General features: G+C 41.7%; 1 protein-coding gene across 3 annotated transcripts in view; it reads right to left on the reverse strand.

Moving 5' to 3' along the window:
- Window positions 1–22628, reverse strand: part of TULP1 (TUB like protein 1) — a 264106-nt gene that overhangs the window by 154166 nt on the left and 87312 nt on the right. For 2 of the 3 annotated variants that reach the window (XM_072137212.1, XM_072137210.1), the window contains 2 exons: window positions 18597–18716; window positions 6781–6866 (listed from right to left, as the gene is read on the reverse strand). In XM_072137212.1, the coding sequence (XP_071993313.1) occupies window positions 6781–6866; window positions 18597–18716 (206 nt within the window). The remainder of the gene's footprint in view (window positions 1–6780; window positions 6867–18596; window positions 18717–22628) is intronic. The other variant, XM_072137211.1, reaches the window with a different exon arrangement.

Consider the following 22628-nt stretch of genomic DNA (forward strand, 5'->3'; position numbering starts at 1 on the left):
CTTGCTATAGAAATATATCCCATGCGGCAAAATCTCCATATGATACCTTAACTAGTGGATAGATCAAGTAGTTAATTGATTAGGCTTTAGCATTAAGTTGTATTTTAATATGTAATATGTTAACATGTAATTGTGCTGAGCACCATAAGAACTTAAGTGAATATGATATACTGTTGACTACTATAATGATTACTTACCTTTCTTCCAACTGTATATTGTATCCCGCTTGCAAGCGGTGCTTGAAGTTTATTGTATACTTACTTTTCTTCAATAAAACAGTTTAAAAAGAAATAGTGTGGAGGTCGTGTCAGCAGCAGGAGCCCGCAGAGTGGCACAATTATATAGTGTAAAGGTGGCGTCAGTAGCAGCAGCAGCAGCAGCCCACAGAGGGGCACAATGATAGTGTGGAGGTGGCGTCAGTAGAAGCAGCAGAGGAAGCCCACAGAGTGGCACAATATAGTGGGGAGGTGGCATCAGCAGCAGCCCGCAGAGTGGCACAATGATAAAGTGTGGAGGTGGCGGACAATTCCAGTCCCTAGTAAAGATGGTAGGAGGCAAATGGAGCAACTGGCAGCAGATGTGTGGCATCAGGTGGGTGGCAGAATCAGAATAGTGGCTGAGGCAGGTAGTTAGAACCCAGACTCATTTCTCAATGTTTGGAGGAGGCGTCATGGCTGATCTAATCTGATGCATTAGGCATTGGTGAGTTAAAATCCTGGCCGATCCAATCCTGATTCATCTTGACAATGGTCAGTCTCTCCACATTACGGGTGGACAAGCGGCTTCTCCTTGGGGTAACGATGGCCCCCGCCGCACTGAACACCCACTCTGATGCCACACTACTGGCCGGGCAGGACAGCTTCTCTACTGCAAACCCTGCAAGCTGCGGCCAAGCATCACGTTTGGCTGCCCAGTAGTCCATGGGATCCTCTACCTGAGGTGGTAAAGTGCCGTCCCTGCTGGTGCAGGGTCTGCTCCATGTCCTGCTGCTGCTGCTGGTGGCGGCTACCCTCCTCAATAGAAAACCAGACTTAAGCTGCTGCTTATGGAACTGCTACTGCTCATACGCCCCCAGCTCCCCACAGCAGCCTTGGCAGTAGTACATGAGCAATGACTGCCAGGAATCCCCTGGTCTCAGACCTGAGGATGGACAATGGTACACATAGGCAGCGGCCAACTGTGTGCACAGTATTTCTCTATAGTATGCCAGTTGTTCCTCCCTCTCAACAACTGGAAAAAGTCACCCATTTTTTTACTGTTATCAAGGGTCCAAGAGGGTGGAGAGACAAAAGTCATCCCTGCTTACTTGGACCTCCGAGGCGGGGTTTGTACCCCACAGCCGTTGACTCTTCCTTGCACTGCTGCCACCCTGCTAACTCATGGCCACAGTAGCGACTTGCTGCCTGCTCTGCTGCCTGATGCATTTTGCATTTTCCTGTCACTGCTATTCTCCTCAATGGTGTCAGTATGTGCAGCCTGCCTACTGCACGAAGCAGCGGATGTCTGCCCCATCTCTACACTGCCATGCAGCTGCTGACTGTCCTCACATTTTGTCCTCGCTGTATAGTGGCGCTGAGGCCACTATTCATTTCCCTCTAGCTGAGGGAAATGAACAGAACAGAGGCTGGTTGAGGATAGGTGAGGGTGGCTGACTTTCTCCTGGGCCATGCCAACTAATTGTTGTATCTGATGAACCCACGGCTCTAGGCTGGGGTTGTCAGATGTTATATTTGAGGAATTAGGTGTCCTATTCAACCAATCAACAACCTTTGGGCCGCTAGATGACAACACCAGTTCTAGCCTCACAGAGTTACAACGGACACCCTGGGAGAGGAGCAGAAATCACTACAGCAGCTGTGCGGATATGAAACAGATTTCTTTATAGTGGTTTCAGTAACAAAACAGAACTACTATTTGGGGTATGCAGATCCCCCTAAACGTACACTCTGGGACAGGGGCAGAAATCGCTACAGCACAGTATAGTAGAAGCAGCTGGATGCTACAGACCAGGGCCGCATCTGCCATGAGGCGAGATGAAAATCTTGCTTCAGGCGGCAGATTGCGGGTCCCTGCAAAGGGCGGCGATATTCGCCGCTCTAATGTGGGTGATTCGGGCACCCGCTGCCGCCCGAATTGCCCACCAGCTAAATAAAACGCGCCTGTTTTTTTAAGAGACAGAAGCGATTTATTAGCGGAGCGACGCAGCGCCTATCTTGCTGCTGGCGTCGCTCCGTTCTAAGCAGAGACACAGGCGGCGGATGATGACGTCACCCGCCTGTGTCTCTGATCAGAGCCGCGGCTGACAGGAGAGCCGCGAGAAGATGGGAGCTGCGCTCCGTGGAAGCACCCTGCCGGAGGTAAGTATAAGTTTTATTATTTTTGATGTCCCGCTACTAATTAAATGTGGCCAATAAGGGGGGATATAGGATTATATAGTTAATATAACTGTGTAGGGGTGGGGAGGTTTTTCTATATATTTATATATATATCGGCCCATAATCCTTTTATCTGGGGGGGGGGAGCTGTTCATTTTATATGGGGCCATAATCCTTTTATCTGGGGGGGTGGGATACTATTAATATTATATGGCGCCATAATCCTTTTATCTGGGAAGGGGGGGTGCTGTGCATTAAAATATATATAAAATCTTATGTAAAAGGGTGGGATATATTAGTTATAGGATACTATAGGATACAACTTTGCATCGTGTAAACCAAATGTTGGGGGGGTCTGTATTAATACATTGGGGTGTTGAATATTGATTTGAGTGCTGTGCATTCTATAATTCCAGTAGAATATATATATGTAGGGATGTTTTATATGTGTGGGAGCATGTGGTCAGTTGTGTTGTGAGGGGTATATATTATTTAGGAGCACAGTGTTGTTATCCAGGAGACTTTATACTGTAAGTGACTGTGGTATTTTTAGGGACGCTGGGTGGAGATGCTGCATGGAGCTGACGATATCTGGTAGTGAACTCAGCAGTGATACGTCATGGATTGGAGAACCCGGAATAAAGTCCTCCTGATGGAAGAGATTGTCATCTATAAGCTACTAGATGCCACTAATGCCTCTCAGATCCTGTAGTCAGTCACACAGTGTCAGTGAGCTGCCTGTAGGGATGTTACTTGTTAGTAAAGTTTTCAGTATTTACTGAACAGGGAGTGGGGGGGGGGGCAGCATTTTAATATTCGCCTCAGGCAGCAAATATGCTAGAATCGGCCCTGCTACAGACAGCACATGCAATGTGAAATGCTGAGATTGCAAATGGTTGAGAGATTTTTATAGGGTTGTGTGACATCACATAATCCTGCCGGTCCCTGACTGGCTTACAGGTCTGCAGATGTCATCGAGGGTGTTCCTTTCTCCTTCCCAGAGTTCTATGCACCATGTAACACATTGTGGTTGCGCTAATTTAGATAGAAAAAGAGGGGAAAAAAACTTCCACGAATCGGTGTAAACTTTGGATTTGTGACGGATCTAATTTTCTGTGAAATTTGTAACGAATTCCACTTCTTTCGAATCGATTCGCCCATCTCTAATAGCAGGGGAGCTGGGAAGTTGAGTAAAAGTTTATATTTTGTCAAAGCCTGCACAGCCCATCTGCTAGGCTTTTCAAACTTTGGACAACTCCTTTAAATGTTCATTTCACTCCACTATGGAATACTTTAATTTACTGGAATTCAACATGATCACTGATGGTCACTTTTGGGATATAAGATATATATTTCAGATAATAGTCAGATAAGGAAGGATCTCCCTCAGTATCTTGAAAGAGATTTAGCAAAATCTTGGATACTTCAGATCTTTATAAGTTTTTAAATGCTTCTCAGACCCTCAAAATGACTCTACTAAAAGTACAAAAAACTGTAAAAGTGTCCTCCAGGCAGGGCCGTTTCTAGACAAAGTGGGGCCCTGGGCAAAACTAAAAGTGGGGCCCCAAAATAAAACTATTTTATGACCAGTCAGTCAGTAAGAGGCTCCTTTAGTATGGTAAAACAAACTGTAATATGGGAGAATTTTATAGGAGATAGATAAATGATTTTGAAACATTTTATTAAAAATACTCAAAATTTGACTTTGGATCAAATTTTTTGCCATCAAACAGAAAAGGTTTACCTTCACATCTCCTAAATGTAATACATGGACATTTGTAGAGTTCACAAATGTGCCCTATTGATATGTTCACATCAATAAATCCACATAATATCACTAAAACTGTAATAACTAGATATCTGCTTTTCAGCTAGACATTTTTAGACAGTCACAACCTGCAAAATATATCAATAAAACTGAATAAAAAGTAAAGGCGCCATAAAACCTATGGAATTTTGAAAGCAGACAACCAAAATTTCCTCTAAAATAAGTAAAAATCCAGAATACTTATAAAAAGAAAATCTACTTTCCTAAAACAGTAAGATGTGAGGAGATCATACAGACTCCACACCAATATACTGTATTCACCAAAATATGCAGCAAATGAAACTGACGAAATTCACACAGATGTATCATTGTCTGCTCCTTAGACAATGCTAACCCAAATAAATAACTATATATCCATAAACCTCTCTAATGAGATAATAAAAGTCACTTTTAGATGTGCGCCATTGTATTAGCAGCACAATAACAGAACCCTCCGCGCTTCATAAGAATGAGAGTGAGAACGTCATAACATACGTATAGTACAAATAATGGAGGATGATGTGAAATAAAAACTTTATTCCAGGACATGTGTGTGTTTTACAGAATTATCACAAGCTACAACCATCTGTGATAATTTAATTTTTGCCTCTGTGTGTTCTATAGTTCTGCATAGAGAAGGGTTAAAAACATAAATATTAGTTGATATTATCCCTTCTCAAAATGTAGTATGATATAAAGTGAATATTTCCATTATCTGTGAGGTGCAGCAGCTCTTGTGCAGCAAATTCTCCCTGCAGCCTGATGGCTAAGAATCTGGATTGGGGGGGAGGGGGGGTTAATTTCAGGGGGCTGTATCTCTGGCTCTGTGATACATAGAACCTTACTTCGTTTTTCCTATGAAAGAAGAGAGTCTCCTCTTTTTTATCTAAATTTGTGCTTCTAAAATGTAGGAAAATGGAGATAATAACTGTTAAACTGCCGTTGGGAGTGATTTTTATATATAAAAATGGCACCTGATATTCTCACTTTAAACCTGAATATCTCTGGATCCATGGCACCTAGAAACAAAATTCATTTGAAAGAAGAGATTCTCCTGGGCAATTGCCACCTTTGCCTACCCATAGCGCCGGCTCTGCCTCCAGGTTAAATGCATTGTAACCGCATCTGTTTAACATAAGCTTCAGCAATAAAAGAAATATAACGTATCTGTTCTTTAATCAGAATAGTGCAGGCTATAACGTTTTTGTGTCCTGAAAGAAAGTAATCTCATCTTTTATATTTTTGTTTACAAGCATGTTTCTGGTAATAAGTTTATGCGGCAAGTTTGGTTCTAGTACTAAATATATGTAGTACATTTGTTTCCTCTTACTTTATCTCTGTGTTACCAAACTATAAGATGCATGTAATAAGCTTTGATACATTGGGGCAGATTTACTTACCCGGCCCATTCGCGATCAGCGGCGTGTTCTCTGCGGTGGATTCGGGTCTTCCTGCGATTCACTAAGGCAGTTCCTCCGACGTCCACCAGGTGTCGCTGCTGTGCTGAAGTCCGCCGAGGCCCACGATCCTATTCCTGGTGAAGTTAAGTGCGTGTCCCGCAACACTTTTTTTTTTAAATGCGGCGGTTTCTCCGAATCCGTCTGGTTTTCGTACAGCCACGCCCCCTATTTTCGTCACGTGCATGCTGGCGCCGATGCGCCACCATCCGCTCGCGTGCGCCAAAACCCGTGGCAATTCGGTGCGAAATTGTAAATATTCAGGTAACACGTCGGGAAAACGCGAGTTGGGCCCCATAATCACTGTCACTGTATCCATGTAGGAAGCTTGGTTTTGGTACTGTTTCTTTGAAGAAAGTTTGGGGTATTTCTAGTATTGTATCAATGTGGTAAGCATCGGATCATTTTAAAATTTCTGAATATTAGTTAGTGGCCCACAATGTTGATGCAGCCCAGGTCTTAAGACCTCCTGTCTCTGGTTATGTATATGAATTCATATAATCTAACTGATCTCCACTATAAATATAATTCATATCTATAATGACCTTTTTGTGCTTCTATGTAAGGTATTCTAAAATACACATCATATGCCTAGGCTCAGCTTGCTGCTACCACTTGGTTTAGAGAAAGTTCTTTAGTATACAGTAAACATTATAATTTATTCAGTTTGCGCTAAAGATTCCTAAGAAATCTAGGCATATTTTACTTGTCAGGTAAATCTACACAATATATATACTGTAAGAAGCATTGAAATTGTCAGCACTGCTATCCTTCTGTGAAACTGTAAATCCTTCACAGTGAAAGCCATGAAACCAACATGAGTCAGGAACATTCGCATTAGCATTATAACTAATGATCTGGAACGATCAGAAACCCTTCAGGTGTGTTTGTGAACTGCTCATGACTCATGTTGGTTTTATGACTTTCACTGTGACAAAGAAATAAAGGATGTCAGTGCAGACAATTTCATTGCATCTAACACAACTGGCAAAAGTAGGTCTCTTGCAGGCCTTGCACCCAGGCAGATGAACGGAGCACTAAGTTATAAACAATATATATACAACATATCAAATGGATTAGGTAGAAGAAGCATCAAATCTATAACAAAATTTTGGAGCTATGCATATATTTTTTTCCATACCTGTTTGTTTTTTCTCCCTTTCTTTCCCTTTTTGTTTGTGTTCTTCGCAGTGTCCTCATCATCTTCATCATTGCATTTTGAAGACCCTTGAGAATAATTTGAACATCACAAAATGACTGATCTTTTAAACTCCAAAAGCAAATATTCGTACATTTTTGTTAAATAAGAAATTTGTTTAAAAATTAATTATCACTCAAAGTTTAACAGCTTCCGACACATGCTGTAATAGTACCCCGTGTTATAGTGCCGCCCTGTGTTATAGTGCCAGCGGCTTCAAAAAGATGGCCGCTGCCATCTTGGTGACAATCAACGCTCCCCACAATGTCATCGGACAGCGGTGATCGGTCACCATGACAGCCTCGGGTTTTCCAAAGACCCGAGGTTGTCTCGTTTTAACCCATTTATTACAATGTGCGATTTGCAGATTTTAATGAATGAGGTGGAAAATCCCTATACATTGCCATAGTTTGATCAAAAGGTCAGAGTCCTAAAAATGGTGGCATTGAAAACTTCATCAAAAGTTGCACAAAATGACACCACTGACAGCTCCACACACCGAAGTATGAAAAAGTTATTAGCGCCAGAAGACGACAAAATTAAAAAGAAAAAAACATTTTTGTACAGGAGGTTTTCATTTTTGTAAATGTATGAAAACATTATAAAACCCATACAAATTTTGTATCCCCCGTGATCGCACCAACCCCAAGAATTAAGTAGACATGTCATGTGGGGCGCACAGTGAAAGCTGTAAAATCCAAGCCCATAAGAAAATGACTCAAATGGGTTTTTTTCACCATTTTCACTGCATTTGGATTTTTTTCCTGCTTCCACTGGGAAGCAGGAAAAAAATTACACAGCATGGAATATTCAATACCATCACTATGAAGTGCAATTTGTTAGCAGAAAACAAACCATCACAAAGCTATTTACCTGTAAAAATTTTTAAAAAGTTAGGTTTTTGAAGGTGGGGAGTGAAAATGGAAATGAAAAAACAAAAAAGGGCCTCGTCATTAAGCGGTTAAGCTCATGGTACAAAGTTTTCCATAAAGTGAATCTGTCATATTGAAAAATATTGAAAAGAACAAACGATACCGTCACTTAGTTTGATAAAGCAAATATTCACAATTTATTCAGCATCGCTCAGCTACAAACATTATGGAAGCATTTGGCAAGATATTTTATATTAGCAGCTGCCCACTACGGAACATATGGTGGATCCCAAATAACAAATTCACACTCTGCAATGGCCTTCAGAAATATTTTGTGGTAGGCACTGTTTGTTATCTACTAAGAAAAAAAAATGCTTTAATTACAATACAATATCCACAAATCACAATATTTTATTTTTCTTGCACTGTAATGTATTTTAACGGTGATGCATCTAACCTGTTGTTTAACCCCCTTCCCGACGCCGGGTCCCGGTGCATGGAGAGGGCTCGCGGGACGAGCCCTCTCCATAGCCGGTAAGTCTTTCCTGCATATTGCAGCAAAGGCTTACCGGTGACACCCGCGATCGGTGCTAGCACTGATCGCGGGTGCCTTCACGGCGATCGCTGCCGGCAATGCTGCCGTCGCTCCCCGATGACGTCACGGGGAGCGGTGATCCGTTGCCATCACAGCATCGGGTCTCACGAAGGCCCGCAGCAGTCTCATTTTAACCCATTCATTACAATGTGTTATCAGCACATTGTAATGAATGAGGAGTAAAATCCCCATATAGAAACCGTATTGAAGGACTGCTGCCTTCCAATTCAAAAAGTTTTGTTCCACCTCAAATCTCAAAAATTCTAAATAGAGCAGTGACTGCCTGTAAATAGGAACATTAAAAATATAAATCCTAATTAATTACAAAGGTAAAAGCTCGGCCTATAGCCAAAGAATTCTTGCATTAATTTCATGCATATACAGGCTTAGGTACCTCTATTAGGACCGAAACATCTTCCAGCACTCTGCCTGAATATTGAGGACAGAGGATATACAGATAATGATCTATCACCTCACTAGGAATGGAGAGAGCCACAGCACCCGGTACGATTCAGTTCCAAAAAGTCTTTATTGTAACATCATCCAAGCATAAAAATTGCGACGTTTCGATTCCAGTTGAATCTTTCTCAAGCATAGGTATCATTACAAAGGTTAACACATATATAGAAAAAAGTGATAGTGACATCATATCCTGTGTAGCGTGATCATCGAATAAAATTCATTATCAGTGTTCAAATTTACAATGTATATATCGCAGCAAAAATGTAAAATATACAATACGTATCTTAAAACATCTGGTGCCCCGTAAACATATACATAATATACAATACAAGAGGAGAAGGTGCACTGACATAAACAAACACCTCCGTGTGTCTTGGCCCCACACATGTGTATTGTTAAGGTAATTGGCCCATCCTATCGTCAGAGGTCCAGGAGCTCTACTGCGCTTGTGTAATCATTGCCGTTGTCATGGTGATCAAGTAAACCAGTTGGATTCAGAGGGCTCCATGGCTCAAACTCAGGCTCCGGTCATGTGACTGCTACTCCGGTCATGTGATCCCTCCATAAGTATACTGAGATTACGCTAATGGGCTTAGTAAAAACACTGTCATAGATGAGTCTGTCCCATCTTAAAAGCAAAGAGACATAGAATAATAAGAGGTAACTATGCATATAGCGTTTAAAAATATAATTCATGAGGATATGGTTATTTTGTAGCGGGATATTAAAAGGCAAGCCACTGTGTCCATGTAGATCCAGACAAAGGAGTCTGGTGGGTCAAAAAATTGAAAAATGGGAGAGAAAAGGTATTCGGAGGTACATACATTCATCTGAAACACACATTTCATAATCTATGAGTTCTTATGCCTCTATTTTGGTACCAGGGGGGTGGCATGGAAAGGGTTAACTGAAACCATAACTGGTAATGTCCGATCCCAGCACATGTCCCCATACGGTACTCCATACGGGCTAAATGGACCGAACGTGAATGGCACTACCTTCAGCTCATGCCAAAAGAATCCTGGCATATCATGAGTCAGATTTTTCATGCCCACGTATTTGTCCAAAAGAATATCAGGTAACTCAAATACGATGACAATTCAGGGAAAAACATATACACACCTCCAAGCTACAGAAAAACAGACCCATGAAGACATCCGAATGGACAAAGTGTTGTCGTACCTATTCATTATGGTAATCCCGGTCAAGGAGCAAAAGATGAGTCTAATCGATAAGGACAGGTAAGTATGGGTGCAAAAGTGGATTAGGGCCATTTGTGCATATATCTGTGAAAAATAGTAAAAATAATGATTATCCATATAGCCATTGCTTCTATACAATTAAAATAATCATAAAAGGTAAGTGCACAATGTCACTACATATGAACACTATTGGAAGAACATATATCATAAAACGGACAAGTGATGCGTAAGTATCCTAAAGGGGCAGTTAGATAATCCCTCCCATTTTAAATTCTCTGTTGAGCCCAGATGGTTCAAGAGTGTTAAGTTCAAAAATCCATTTTAATTCGAGTCGCTTTAACGTTCTTTCTCTATCCCCACCTCTACGATGTCTTTGTACCTCATCAATAATTCGAAATCTGAGTTGCGAGACATTGTGGTGGTGTTTGTGAAAATGATCTGGGAGGGGAAGGTCCATTTTTCCAGTTCGAATTGTGGATTTATGTTGATTTATACGTAGGCGGCACTCTTAGGTGGTCTCGCCAACGTATAAAAGGCCACATGGGCATTGAATTAAATAGATGATGTACATTGAAGAGCAAGTATAATATTGTTTGATATGATATTTTCTACCTGTTTGCGGATGATAAAAAGTATCCCCCTTTAGCATACTGTTACAGTTACAGCAGCCTAAACAAGGAAAGCAACCAGTTCTTTTAGGCACTCTATCCACCTCTGTCTGTGTGTCAGCATGTACTAGACGGTCGCCCAAATTCTTAGCTCTTCTGTATGCCATAATCGGAGGGTTATGAAATTCACTAATGCCAGGTAGGGAGTCACGAACTATTGACCAACTCTCTCTAAGGATGTTTGCCACTTTTGTGCTAACTGGGCAGTAGGTTGACATACAGGGAATTCTAATGGTACCTTCTGTGTTTTTATGGGTAGGTCGCAAGAGTGTTTCACTATCATTGGCGCTGACTCTGTTTTTTGTACGTGTTAGTAAACGTTGGGGATAACCTCTTTTCTCAAATTTTAGACACATCGCATTCAGTTGTGCGTCCACTTTATTTTCATCTGCAACAATCCTCCTAACCCGTAGAAGTTGACTATATGGGAGGGAGTTCAGCATGTTAATAGGATGGTTGCTACTGTATAGCAGGAGACTATTTTTATCCGTCGTTTTTGAATATAGATCAGTCAATAGTTGTCTACCGCTGATACGAACCACAGTGTCAAGAAATTGTAAATGGTCTTTTGATTTGACCATAGTGAATATTAGTTCTGGTACGTGGAGATTGATTTCATGGGCAAAAGTTAGAAGGCCTTCCTCATCACCCTTCCAAAGAAAGAATATGTCATCTATGTTACTCATCCAGCCTTGGTGGAAGTGGCTGGATGGGTACACAAATTTTTCTTCAAACCAGGCCATAAAAATTTTCGCATAAGTTGGTGCAACATTGCCCATGGCAACGCCACGTTTTTGTACATAAAAGTCTTACTGAAACAAAAAGTAATTACATTGTAGCACAATTTCCAAGAGAGAAATAATGAATTCCTTGCCATTATCTTCTAGCTGCCAATCATGTATGGCTTCAGCCACCGCCATAGTTCCTTTCTCATGGTCTATGCGCGTATAGAAACTAACCACATCAAACGATACCAGTATGTCTTCATTTCCTACCTCCAGAGTACTCAATTTATTAATAAAATCAGTGGTGTCTCTAACATATGAGCGGGTAGAGATGCCCGCTACTATAGGTCTACCCGGGGGGGGTTTTAGATCTTTATGGATTTTTGGCAGTAGATATAGCACAGGTGTAATAGGGTGCGATGTTAACAAAAAAGAGTGGAGTTTCTTGTCAATCAAATCAGTGGCAAAGGCATGGTCAACTAAAATATTAATCTTTTTAGAAATGTCAGGTTTAGGATCACATATACATTTCGAATATACCTCGGGATCGCCAAGTTGGCGTAGGGCCTCCTGGATGTACTGGGTGGTGTCCATCACCATGATGGCCCCGCCCTTATCGGCTAGTTTGATCTTGAGGTGATGGGCACCAGCCAGCCCACCCAGGGCTACAATCTCTTCCGATGTCATGTTAGGTCTAGTCAAGGTTTGGGTCGTATCATGTTTTAGAGCATTAAATTTATTTTTGACAATTTGAATATATGTTTCCACAGCTCTATTAGTGTGTGAAGGTTGGAACTCACTCGGGTTGGCTAAGCCAACTAGGCTAGAGCTAAATGCACATTTAGGTTCATGTCTCGCCTGTGGCGAACCAAAAGGCCTAGTACTCACACTGGTAGGGGTAGAATACAGAGAATCTGGAATCACAGGAGGATCAATGGTGTTACTTGGAGCATCAGAGAGAGTGTTGGTCTGGTCATAAAAAAACGCTTTTAGCCTGATGCATCTGAAAAATGAAAACAAATCACATTCATATGTGAACCAGTCTATCTTGTTTTGTGGTGAGAATGTTAGTCCCTTATTCAGAACTCTCAATTCTGTTTCGGTAGGTTGTACAGACGAGATATTAACAACAAGATTATTTTCAAGATTTTGTTCCATGTCTAGTCCTTCGGTGTAATTTGGAGCGGGTGGTGTATCCTTTTGCGGCTTCTTTCGTATTTCCTCCCTCCCCGTCTGTATTTCTTGCTGTTGTTTTGTCTCGTTGTCCTAAAAAAGCCGATGTAGAGGCAACACTAGACGATTCATCAGAAGATTCTGTGTCTTGATTCCTCTGACCCCAACCTCTTTTCTTCCTTTTTGGTTGTGTTTTGAGAGGAGAAAGCATTGTCAGGAGCTTGCCATTTATATACAGTCCCTTTCTTATAATCTTCAAGGTCAGGGTGCCATTTCTGGCGCTTAATGGATTCCTGTTCTGATTTAAACTGGTCCAAGAACTTCATATGTTTTTCCATAAATTCATTAAATTCTTGAGTTGTTAATACATTTTTGAGTTCAGCATCATATTTCATGCACTTAGTCTTACTCTCTTTGATGTGGTTCTGAAGATGCTCTATGTTGAGCAGCATTACATCAAATGAGAATTTATTGGCTATCTGAACCAATTTTGTACAGAAAGCAGTGTCCCGTGGAAATAAATTTGGCCGCAAATGTGACCGCATGCTCCTTGGGATCCTTTTAGCCTTGTAATATTCTGCAAGTGTAGATAGGTGTAACTCCATTGAGATCAAATGCTTCCTCTCTGATTCCCATTGTCTCCTTATGATTTCAGTAGTTGGTTTAAGGATGGGCCAATTACCTTAACAATACACATGTGTGGGACCAAGACACACGGAGGTGTTTGTTTATGTCAGTGCACCTTCTCCTCTTTATTTTATATTATGTATATGTTTACGGGGCACCAGATGTTTTAAGATATGTATTGTATATTTTACATTTTTGCTGCGATATATACATTGTAAACTTGAACACTGATAATGAATTTTATTGGATGATCACGCTACACAGGATATGATGTCACTATCACTTTTTTCTATATATGTCTTAACCTTTGTAATGATACCTATGCTTGAGAAAGATTCAACTGGAATCGAAACGTCGCAATTTTTATGCTTGGATGATGTTACAATAAAGACTTTTTGGAACTGAATCGTACCGTGCTGTGGCTCTCTCCATTCCTTATGCTGATTATGGGACTCTGAGCACCGGATCCCCAGCTGCGAGCACCACTCAAATCGTAATTACCTAGGATTGCTGTCTTTCCCTTTACCTTTCTATCACCTCACTAGTTACCCCCGTTACTTAACAGTGGCGGCTGGAGTGTCACTTGGTCACAATTCTTATGGGGTATTAACCCCCTAGAGGACCTACTAACATGCTGGAGTAAAAAGCCAAGGATAGGGTATTCAATCCCCAAAGATATTAATCCTATGGCTTCCACCCATATATAAAAATCTTATGAGGTGCCGTGTAGCAGTAACATACAGCTGCACAGTCACACACTTACACCTATGCACCTAACGCGTTTCCCTGCTACTGATCGACGTAGCAGTTCATCAGAGGTATTCAATAGAGATATAGCACATATAGACCTTGTAATGGTGTGCCATCTCACACTTATTCACGCCATGGCCCGTCTAGATATTGTCGATGTGCCATATTTGTGTCTGGGTCAGTGGTTCTCACTGGATCGTGCACCAGATTCAAGCCAGTATACTTTCTATATTATTAGTTCCTACCTCACTGGCTAATGTATTTTGCACACAGCACTGACTGACTACCTAGACAACACGCGGGCACTAGTTTGGCTGCGCGTCGCACGTGCACGCGCGGCTATATATAGCCTAAGCTCCGCCCATCGCCGGAGGGTATTGACCAATGGGATTCGACTACACCACTGTAAAAACCCTGCCTAATCATGACGGACCAAAGACGTCACCTGATCCACCAATCACTAGGGTCGTGGTGGAGTCTCCACCCCCTTTAAATCACAGCCAATCCCATTGCAGTAATGCAGTGACGTGAGTAAATAAATATTTACACGGGACGTTACAGTTGCGGACATGTATGGTAAGTGCCTAAAAAGACAAGTAAACATGCCGATATAGGCTTACTGTGCATATGGGACAGCAAGTTCAGATCAGGTGCCAAGCCATCTCAGAGAATTCAACACAAAAGCACATAAACATCACAGGGAAAAAGTTGATCCAGAAGTGTTAGTAGCATCATACGGGAATGCAGTACTTAATAATTCAGTGGGTCCATATTGCGTCATCCACAGCATAGATTCATATATAATAACATACACAATTGAGATTCAGGGTCAGAGTCTCAAGAGACTCAAGGGATGAAATTAATGTCCTTTCAAAAGGACTATCCTTTGTCCCTGTCCCCCATTGTGACATCTTTGGGTGGGTCAAAGATGTGAATTTATTCTGTAGACGTCTTAAGTGGAAAAAGTTTTTTAAAATCCACAATAGACGACTGGGTTTGTCCGAAGAGGATAGGCCAGACTTTTATAATCTCCAAACACTACTCGAGGAAGGTGAAAGGACCCCAGGACAGGGCCCTTTCACAGACTTGAGACCCAGATCTTGAGACCCCTTGGGGATAATTCTCCCATTGATGTGTTTTTAAAGTTGGTGACCGACCAGTTATTGGATGTACAAACCTTGGATGGAATGCGACCAAATTTGACTTATGGTGAACAGTGAGCGTTAAGAGACCTTGGTAACGATTCAACAATTGTGATCAAACCTTCTGATAAGGGTGGGAACGTGGTTGTGCTGGGGAGGGAGAAATATGTCGAGATGTGCCTTGGGATCCTGAAGCACAAACATCGTTACAAAATACTGTCTGGGAATCCCATGGGGACATTTCGTCAGGAACTCTCAGGGATTCTACATGATGCACTGAGGTATAAGCTCATCTCTAAAAGTGAACTAGACTTTATGCTCCCAGACCACCCCAGCACGGCCACGTTTTATTCCCTCCCTAAGATTCATAAGGGGCTTTCTCCCCTAAAAGGGAGACCGATTGTGTCAGGAGTGGATTGGATACCCTGTTGCGTCCATTTGTCACCTCACTTCCTTCTTATGTGAGAGACACTATGGACGTTTTGAGAAGGATTGATGAAGTGGTGCTCCCAGCGGGCACTCTGTTTGCCAGTTTGGGCCCTTTACAGCTCTATATCACACTCTAAGGGCTGTGAGGCTGTGGGAGATTTTTTGAAAACAAAATGGGTGCACCACATGACACATAACGGTCTGGTCCTGAGACTACTGGATTTTGTTCTCAGGAGAAATTATTTTCTCTTTGAGGGGAAGTTCTTCCACCAGCTCAGGGGGGTTGCAATGGGGAGCCCATGTGCTCCCACATATGCAAACCTCTACCTGGGCTGGTGGGAGAGGGAGGTGGTTTTCCAGGAGGACTTGGAGGAATGGACCTCGGCCATATTATTATGGCTGAGGTTCATTGATGATATCCTCATTTTTTGGAATGACACCAAGGAATCCTTCGTTGAATTTGTCCAGAAGCTCAATTTAAACGAGCTGGGTCTATTCTTTACCTTTGAGATTAGCCCTATTGAGATCACGTTCCTGGATGTTACAATCTCCGTTACTCCTTCGGGAGATCTCAAAACAAAGGTCTTTAGGAAACCCACGGCAACGAACAGCTTGTTGTGCTGGCAGAGCTGGCACCTGGTTCCCCTTTTGGGTATACCAAAAGGCCAGTATTTGAGAATGCAGAGGAACTGCTCTGCAACGGGGGATTACCTGGCAGCGGCTAATGATCTTCAGAGGAGATTCATGGACAAGGGCTATCCCTCACAAATTCTGAGGGTGCACACCATCATGCTCTGACAAGACAGAGAAACGATCTTTTAAAACCAAGGCAACGTGAGATTGATGATCAGAAAGTACGGATAATAGGCACGTTTGATGGGTGCCATCAACTGGTGCGTAAAATCTTATCTGACAACTGGGGCATTCTCAAAATGGATAAAGATATCATGGACGCGATTGACTTTCCCTCAATCACTTACAGAAGAGATTGCAATATCAAAGATGTAGTAGTCCACAGTCACCTCCAACTACAGACAGGAAAGGGGACATGGCTCCCTGAGAAACCCAAGGGGACCTTCAGGTGTGGTGGCTGTAAGGCCTGTAAGTACATCCGGTTGGGGAAGTCTTTCCGTAGTACGACCACTGGAAAGACTTTCTGGATAAGGGCCTTTGACAATTGTAAGACTACTGGAGTCGTTTATCTGATGACCTGCAGCTGTGGGATGCAGTACGTGGGACAGACAAGTTGCGAATTCAGGAGAAGGATTAGGGACCATGTCAATGGAAGCAAAAATGGTGAAGACACAGCTGTAGCACGCTATGTGTGGCAACATCATGGTGGTGACCATAAGGTGCTACAATTCCAAGCCATAGAGGATGTGGTACCTTCCGCAAGAGGAGGGGACTTCAGACGAAAATTATTGCAGCATGAATCCAGATGGATTTTTACCTTCAGAACGATACAGCCTGAAGGATTGAATGAGCAATTAACATATACTTGCTTCATATAACCAGTATGTTACTGGATCCTCTGGAAAATGTTATTGTTGCTATTTACTCCCTCTATGGTATTGGCTGGGGTCTGTCTTGAGACTCTGACCCTGAATCTCGATGTACAGTAAGCCTATATCGGCATGTTTACTTGTCTTTTTAGGCACTTACCATACATGTCTGCAACTGTAACGTCCCGTGTAAATATTTATTTACTCATGTCACTGCATTACTGCAATGGGATTGGCCATGATTTGAAGGGGGTGGAGACTCCACCACAACCCTGGTGATTGGTGGATCAGGTGACGTCTTTGGTCCGTCATGATTAGGCGGGGTTTTTACAGTGGTGTAGTCGAATCCCATTGGTCAATACCCTGCTACGTCGATCAGTAGCAGGGAAACGTGTTCGGTGTGTAAGTGTGTGACCGTGCAGCTGTATGTTACTGCTACACGGCACCTCATAAGATTTTTATATATGGGTGGAAGCCATACCCTATCCTTGGCTTTTTACACCAGCACGTTAGTAGGTCCTCTAGGGGGTTAATACCCCGTAAGAATTGTGACCAAGTGACACTCCAGACGCCACTGTTAAGTAACATGGGTAACTAGTGAGGTGATAGATCATTATCTGTATATCCTCCATCCCCAATATTCAGGCAGAGTGCTGGAAGATGTTTTGGTCCTAAAAGAGGTACCTAAGCCTGTATATGCATGAAATTAATGCAAGAATTCTTTGGCTATAGGCCGAACTTTTACCTTTATAATTAATAAAGATTTATATTTTTAATGTTCCTATTTACAGGCAGTCACTGCTCTATTTTGAATTATTAAAATCCCCATATACTGCCATATTGCAGTATGGCAGTATATGGTAGGATCGATCAGACAACCTAGGGTTAAAGTACCCTAGGGAGTCTGAAAAATAGTAAAAGTAAAAAGAAAAATTATAATAATAAAACCTAAAAATTCAAATCACCCCCCTTTCCCTAGAACTGATATTAATATTAATAAACAGTAAAAATCATAAACACATTAGGTATCGTCGCGTCTGAAAATGCCGGATGTATAAAAATATAATAACGGTTTTTCACTGCGTTTAACCCCGTAACGGAAAATAGCGTCCAAATTCGAAAATGAAATTTTTTTGCCATTTTGGAAAATATAAAAAATTTTATAAAAAGTGATCAAAAGGTCGCACAGTCCTAAAAATGATAGCAATGAAAACGCCATCAAAAGTCGCAAAAAATGACACCACCCACAGCTCCGTACACCAAAGTATGAAAAAGTTATTGCCGCCAGAAGATGGCAAAATCAAATGTGTTTTTTCACCATTTTCACTGCATTTGGAATTTTTTCCCGCTTCCCAGTACGCGCCATGGAATATTAAATACCGTCACTACGAAGTGCAATTTGTTATTCAGAAAATAAGCTATAACAGAGCTCTTTATGTGGAAAAATTAAAAAGTTATAGATTTTTGAAGGTGGGGAGTGAAAAATGGAAGTAAAAAAACTAAAAAAGGCCAAGTCGTTAAGGGGTTAAGAATTGTTAAGGATTTCATTATTGTTTTGGCCAAAAGGGAAATATTATAGTTTTAAAATCATGCAGTAATGTATGTTTAATACCTTTTTTCTTTCTTTTTTTTACATCCGTAGAAGTTTCACCTTTAGACACTATAGCTGCCTTTTTCTTCATTGATTTGATGGATTTTGAACTGGAGTCAGATTCTTTATCAGTACTTTCTGCTATTGGTTAAACAAAGAAAAATAAGGTTACTAAAAAAAAAAAAAAAGCTGCCATGCTTTTTTTTATGCAGTTTCACATATACAGTTACAGTTTTTTCCACATTTTCAGTGCTAACATGATAGCAACTTTACAAATAATAATAATAATAAATCTTTATTTATATAGTGCCATCAAATTCTGCAGTGCCTTACAGTTCACAGGTATATTTACAATTAAAAGGGGGGGGGGCAGACTGGGTGATAGATTGAGGTGAAAGAGGAGAGGTAGGGAGGTGCAGTACTTTGGAGAACTTTTTAAATGAGGGTGATCAGTTTAAATTCTATTCACATTTTGTATACAAGGGCGATACGTTAAAATTGTATTCAGGCGTTGACAGGCAACCAGTGCAGTAACTGGCACATACTGGAGGTATCCATGTGGTGTCTACACTGAAAGACAAGTCTAGCTTCTACATTAAGAAAAGATTGTAGAGCAAAGAGTTAAGTGAAAGACCAATTAGTAGGGAGTTAAAGTAATCTAGACGAGAATGAACCAGAGCAACAATAAGTGTTTTAGAGGTTTCATTTGTAAGAAAAGGGACGATTCTGGAAATTGTCTAGGGCTGCATGCTGCAAAAGCGCGCATGCAGAGAGGCAGAGAGCGAAATAAAGCTGTACTGAGTTAGAGAGAGAAAATGGCATGATGAGAGCAGAAATTTAGAGCTGGTAGCTGAGATAGCCAGTCAGCAGGACACAGCTAATATGCTAATAAAATATCATGAGTAACAACTTTAACTTAGTGCACTTTGACATCTGACAAATGAAATGCTACTGCTATTAGTGTTAGGCACGAAGTGGATGCGGACAGTGATCAACTGTACTATACTAAAGCACTGTATTCCTAAACCCACGACACGTGCCATATCGTGTATGATTATATTCCACCTCTGATGAACTGCTAATTGCAGGGAAACGCGTCAGGTGTAAATAAGGTGTAAATAGATGTAAATAGTTGACATTGGGAAGGTGTATTACACATCATCAGGGTGGTAAATCACATGTCCACCAGTACACCGTCTCAGTGCACCTTGCTACAGATCTTGAAGATGTGTTCGTTACTATTGGGTTTGGAAACTTTGTGCCCACCAATACACATCTCCTTTTTGTAAATACACGTTAAGTGATGCCTTGGGGTGAAGACAGAAAATTCAAATATTGATTACCCCCTGACACACTAATAAATTGGTCGTGTACCATATTAGTGGATATATATGTTTGAGCCCTCCTATTGTCAACACAATGTGTTACAAAAATATAGGAACTCCCTAATACTCTGCCTATAAGATTATATCTGGGAGGTGGATGTGATCCCAATATCCACCGACGAAATTTAACAAGAAATGGCAGATCATTGACTGTATGGAAGTAGTGGCTCTCAATATATCCAAGCCTGTTTTTTTGACACTTAGATGTCTGTTGGGCTTCCATGTTTATTGTTAGTGTGAGCTCCAGCATACATTATTTTATTGACTACTTAATAAAAATTTGGTTTTAAATGTTCCTCTATACAGGCAGTATATTATATTTGAATTTTTGATAGGGACATCAATTGTAATTATCCTTGAGCATTTGGTTTTGACGAATAATTCAGGGTTATTGAGGGATGGCAGGATTCCTAGCGGGCAAAGTGAATACAGAGGGTTGGCTAGAAGATGTGAGGGAGGTATTCTCGGAGGGTGAACTCCAGACCCAGGGGCAGAGTATCAGTATATCGGCGGCCTTCAGGAAATTAACTCGCACTTACAAAAATCAAGTGCGATCTTTCTGGGAGGTTCAGACCCTAGATATATACATTCAGAATAAGATCGTACCTCGTGGATTAAGGATCGGCCTTTTACCAGCGGAACGAATTAGATCACCAACATTAATGTCCAAGTGGGAAAAGGAATCAATTGAATCCTCTTTGAGATTAATGGGACTCCTATTGGAGGAAGAAAAAAGCCTCCTACAAACCAATACTAAACTGTTAGATGAGGGCATTGAGAGTGTAAAAAAATTCTCAAGTCACCCCGATTTTGCCAAGAAAGAGAATCACTTACAACAGAATATTGAGAAATTCATTGCACACATTAAGGAAAGAAAACATTTTCAGTACTGTAGGGATACATTGGATTTCAAGGAAGGAAGAGTTTTAGACTTTCTTACAAAGACTCACGTGACAAGTGACTGTGAGCAATCCTCATCGGATTGGGATCCGTCGGATTCCGAGGGCTCACAATCCCAAAGAGGAAGGGGAAATCGGGGTAAAGAAGTGAAAGGCCCCAACATAGGAAGGGGCAGAGGTAGAGGCAGTAGAGGAGGGAGAGGCAGTAGGGGTCGAAGAGGTGGAAGAGGGGAACCCTCGAACAGCTCCGAAAGAGAACATTTTTTAGGACAGGAGTTACCCATCTCAAACTACCTACTAAGGGGACAGAAAGAACCTCAAAAAACATAACCCTCCCTTCTAACTCTACTAATGACAGGCTCCAAATTATCAATCTTTCAGAGAGAGTCTTAACTGATGAGGAGAGAAATGTCCTATCAAGAGGACTGTCCTTTGTCCCTGTTCCACAGGTGGATATTTTTGAGTGGGTTAAGGATTTGAATTTATTTTGTCGCAGACTCAAGTGGAAAACATTCTTTAAATTACATGATAGGAAAAAGTGTTTTGAATTAGGACTTACGGAGGAAGATATGCCCGACTTTCATAACGACTTTTACGAATCTAGGACCAAAATCAAAAAATCTAGCACCAGTGGGTGATGGCTCTCCAATTGATGTTTTCCTGAAGGTTGTGGCAGACCAGTTATGTGCTCTAAACATGAGAGGCACAACACAATTTAATCTCTCCAGGGGTGAACAGGAAGCATTAAGAAACTTAAGTAGTGATCCCACAATCATCATCAAGCCATCGGATAAGGGGGGGAACGTGGTCGTGCTGGAAAGGGATAAGTATGTTGCAATGTGCTTAAAGATCAACATTGTTACAAGAAATTGTCTACTAACCCGAGTGAACAATTTGGCCGGGAGTTGAAACAGATCCTAGATGAGGCAAGAGATACCAGATTGATCTCAGAGAAGGAATGGAAATTTATGTATCCCGATAATTCCAGCATGGCCACGTTCTACTCCCTACCCAAAATACATAAGGGGGTGACCCCACTAAAGGGGAGGCCCATTGTGTCGGGGGTCAACAGTCTGACACAAAATGTGAGCATCTATATTGATGAGATACTGCGACCATTCGTAGTGGCCCTCCCATCTTATGTAAGGGACACCATGGATGTTCTGAGGCAGATTGATGAGGTTGAACTTCCGACAGGGACTCTACTGGCGAGCCTCGATGTGGAGGCTCTGTATAGTTCCATCCCACATGACAAGGGTTGTCAGGCGGTGGGCGATTTCCTTAAAACGAGGGGTGTCCATTTCTCGGCCCACAATAACTTTGTTCTCAAGTTATTGGACTTTATCCTGACAAGGAATTTCTTTCTCTTTGAGGGCAGAATCTTCCACCAGCTCAGGGGAGTTGCAATGGGGAGCCCATGCGCCCCCACATATGCGAATCTCTACCTGGGCTGGTGGGAGAGGGAGGTTGTGTTCCAGGAGGAATACGAGCGATGGACCTCGGCCATAGTTTTGTGGCTGAGGTTCATCGACGATGTCCTGATTGTCTGGAGCGGCACTAAAGAACTCTTTTGTGAATTTGTGGAGATATTGAACGCCAATCAACTGGGTTTGTTCTTCACATCGGAAATTAACCCAGCATCGATAACATTCTTGGATGTAACGATTGAATTGTCTCCTACAGGAAAATTGAAATCCAAGCTATTCCGAAAATCAACTGCAACCAACAACCTCCTGCAGTGGAATAGCTGGCACCCTCTTCCTTTGAAA

This window comes from Engystomops pustulosus, chromosome 2, assembly GCF_040894005.1.
Source record: "Engystomops pustulosus chromosome 2, aEngPut4.maternal, whole genome shotgun sequence".
NCBI lineage: Eukaryota > Metazoa > Chordata > Amphibia > Anura > Leptodactylidae > Engystomops > Engystomops pustulosus.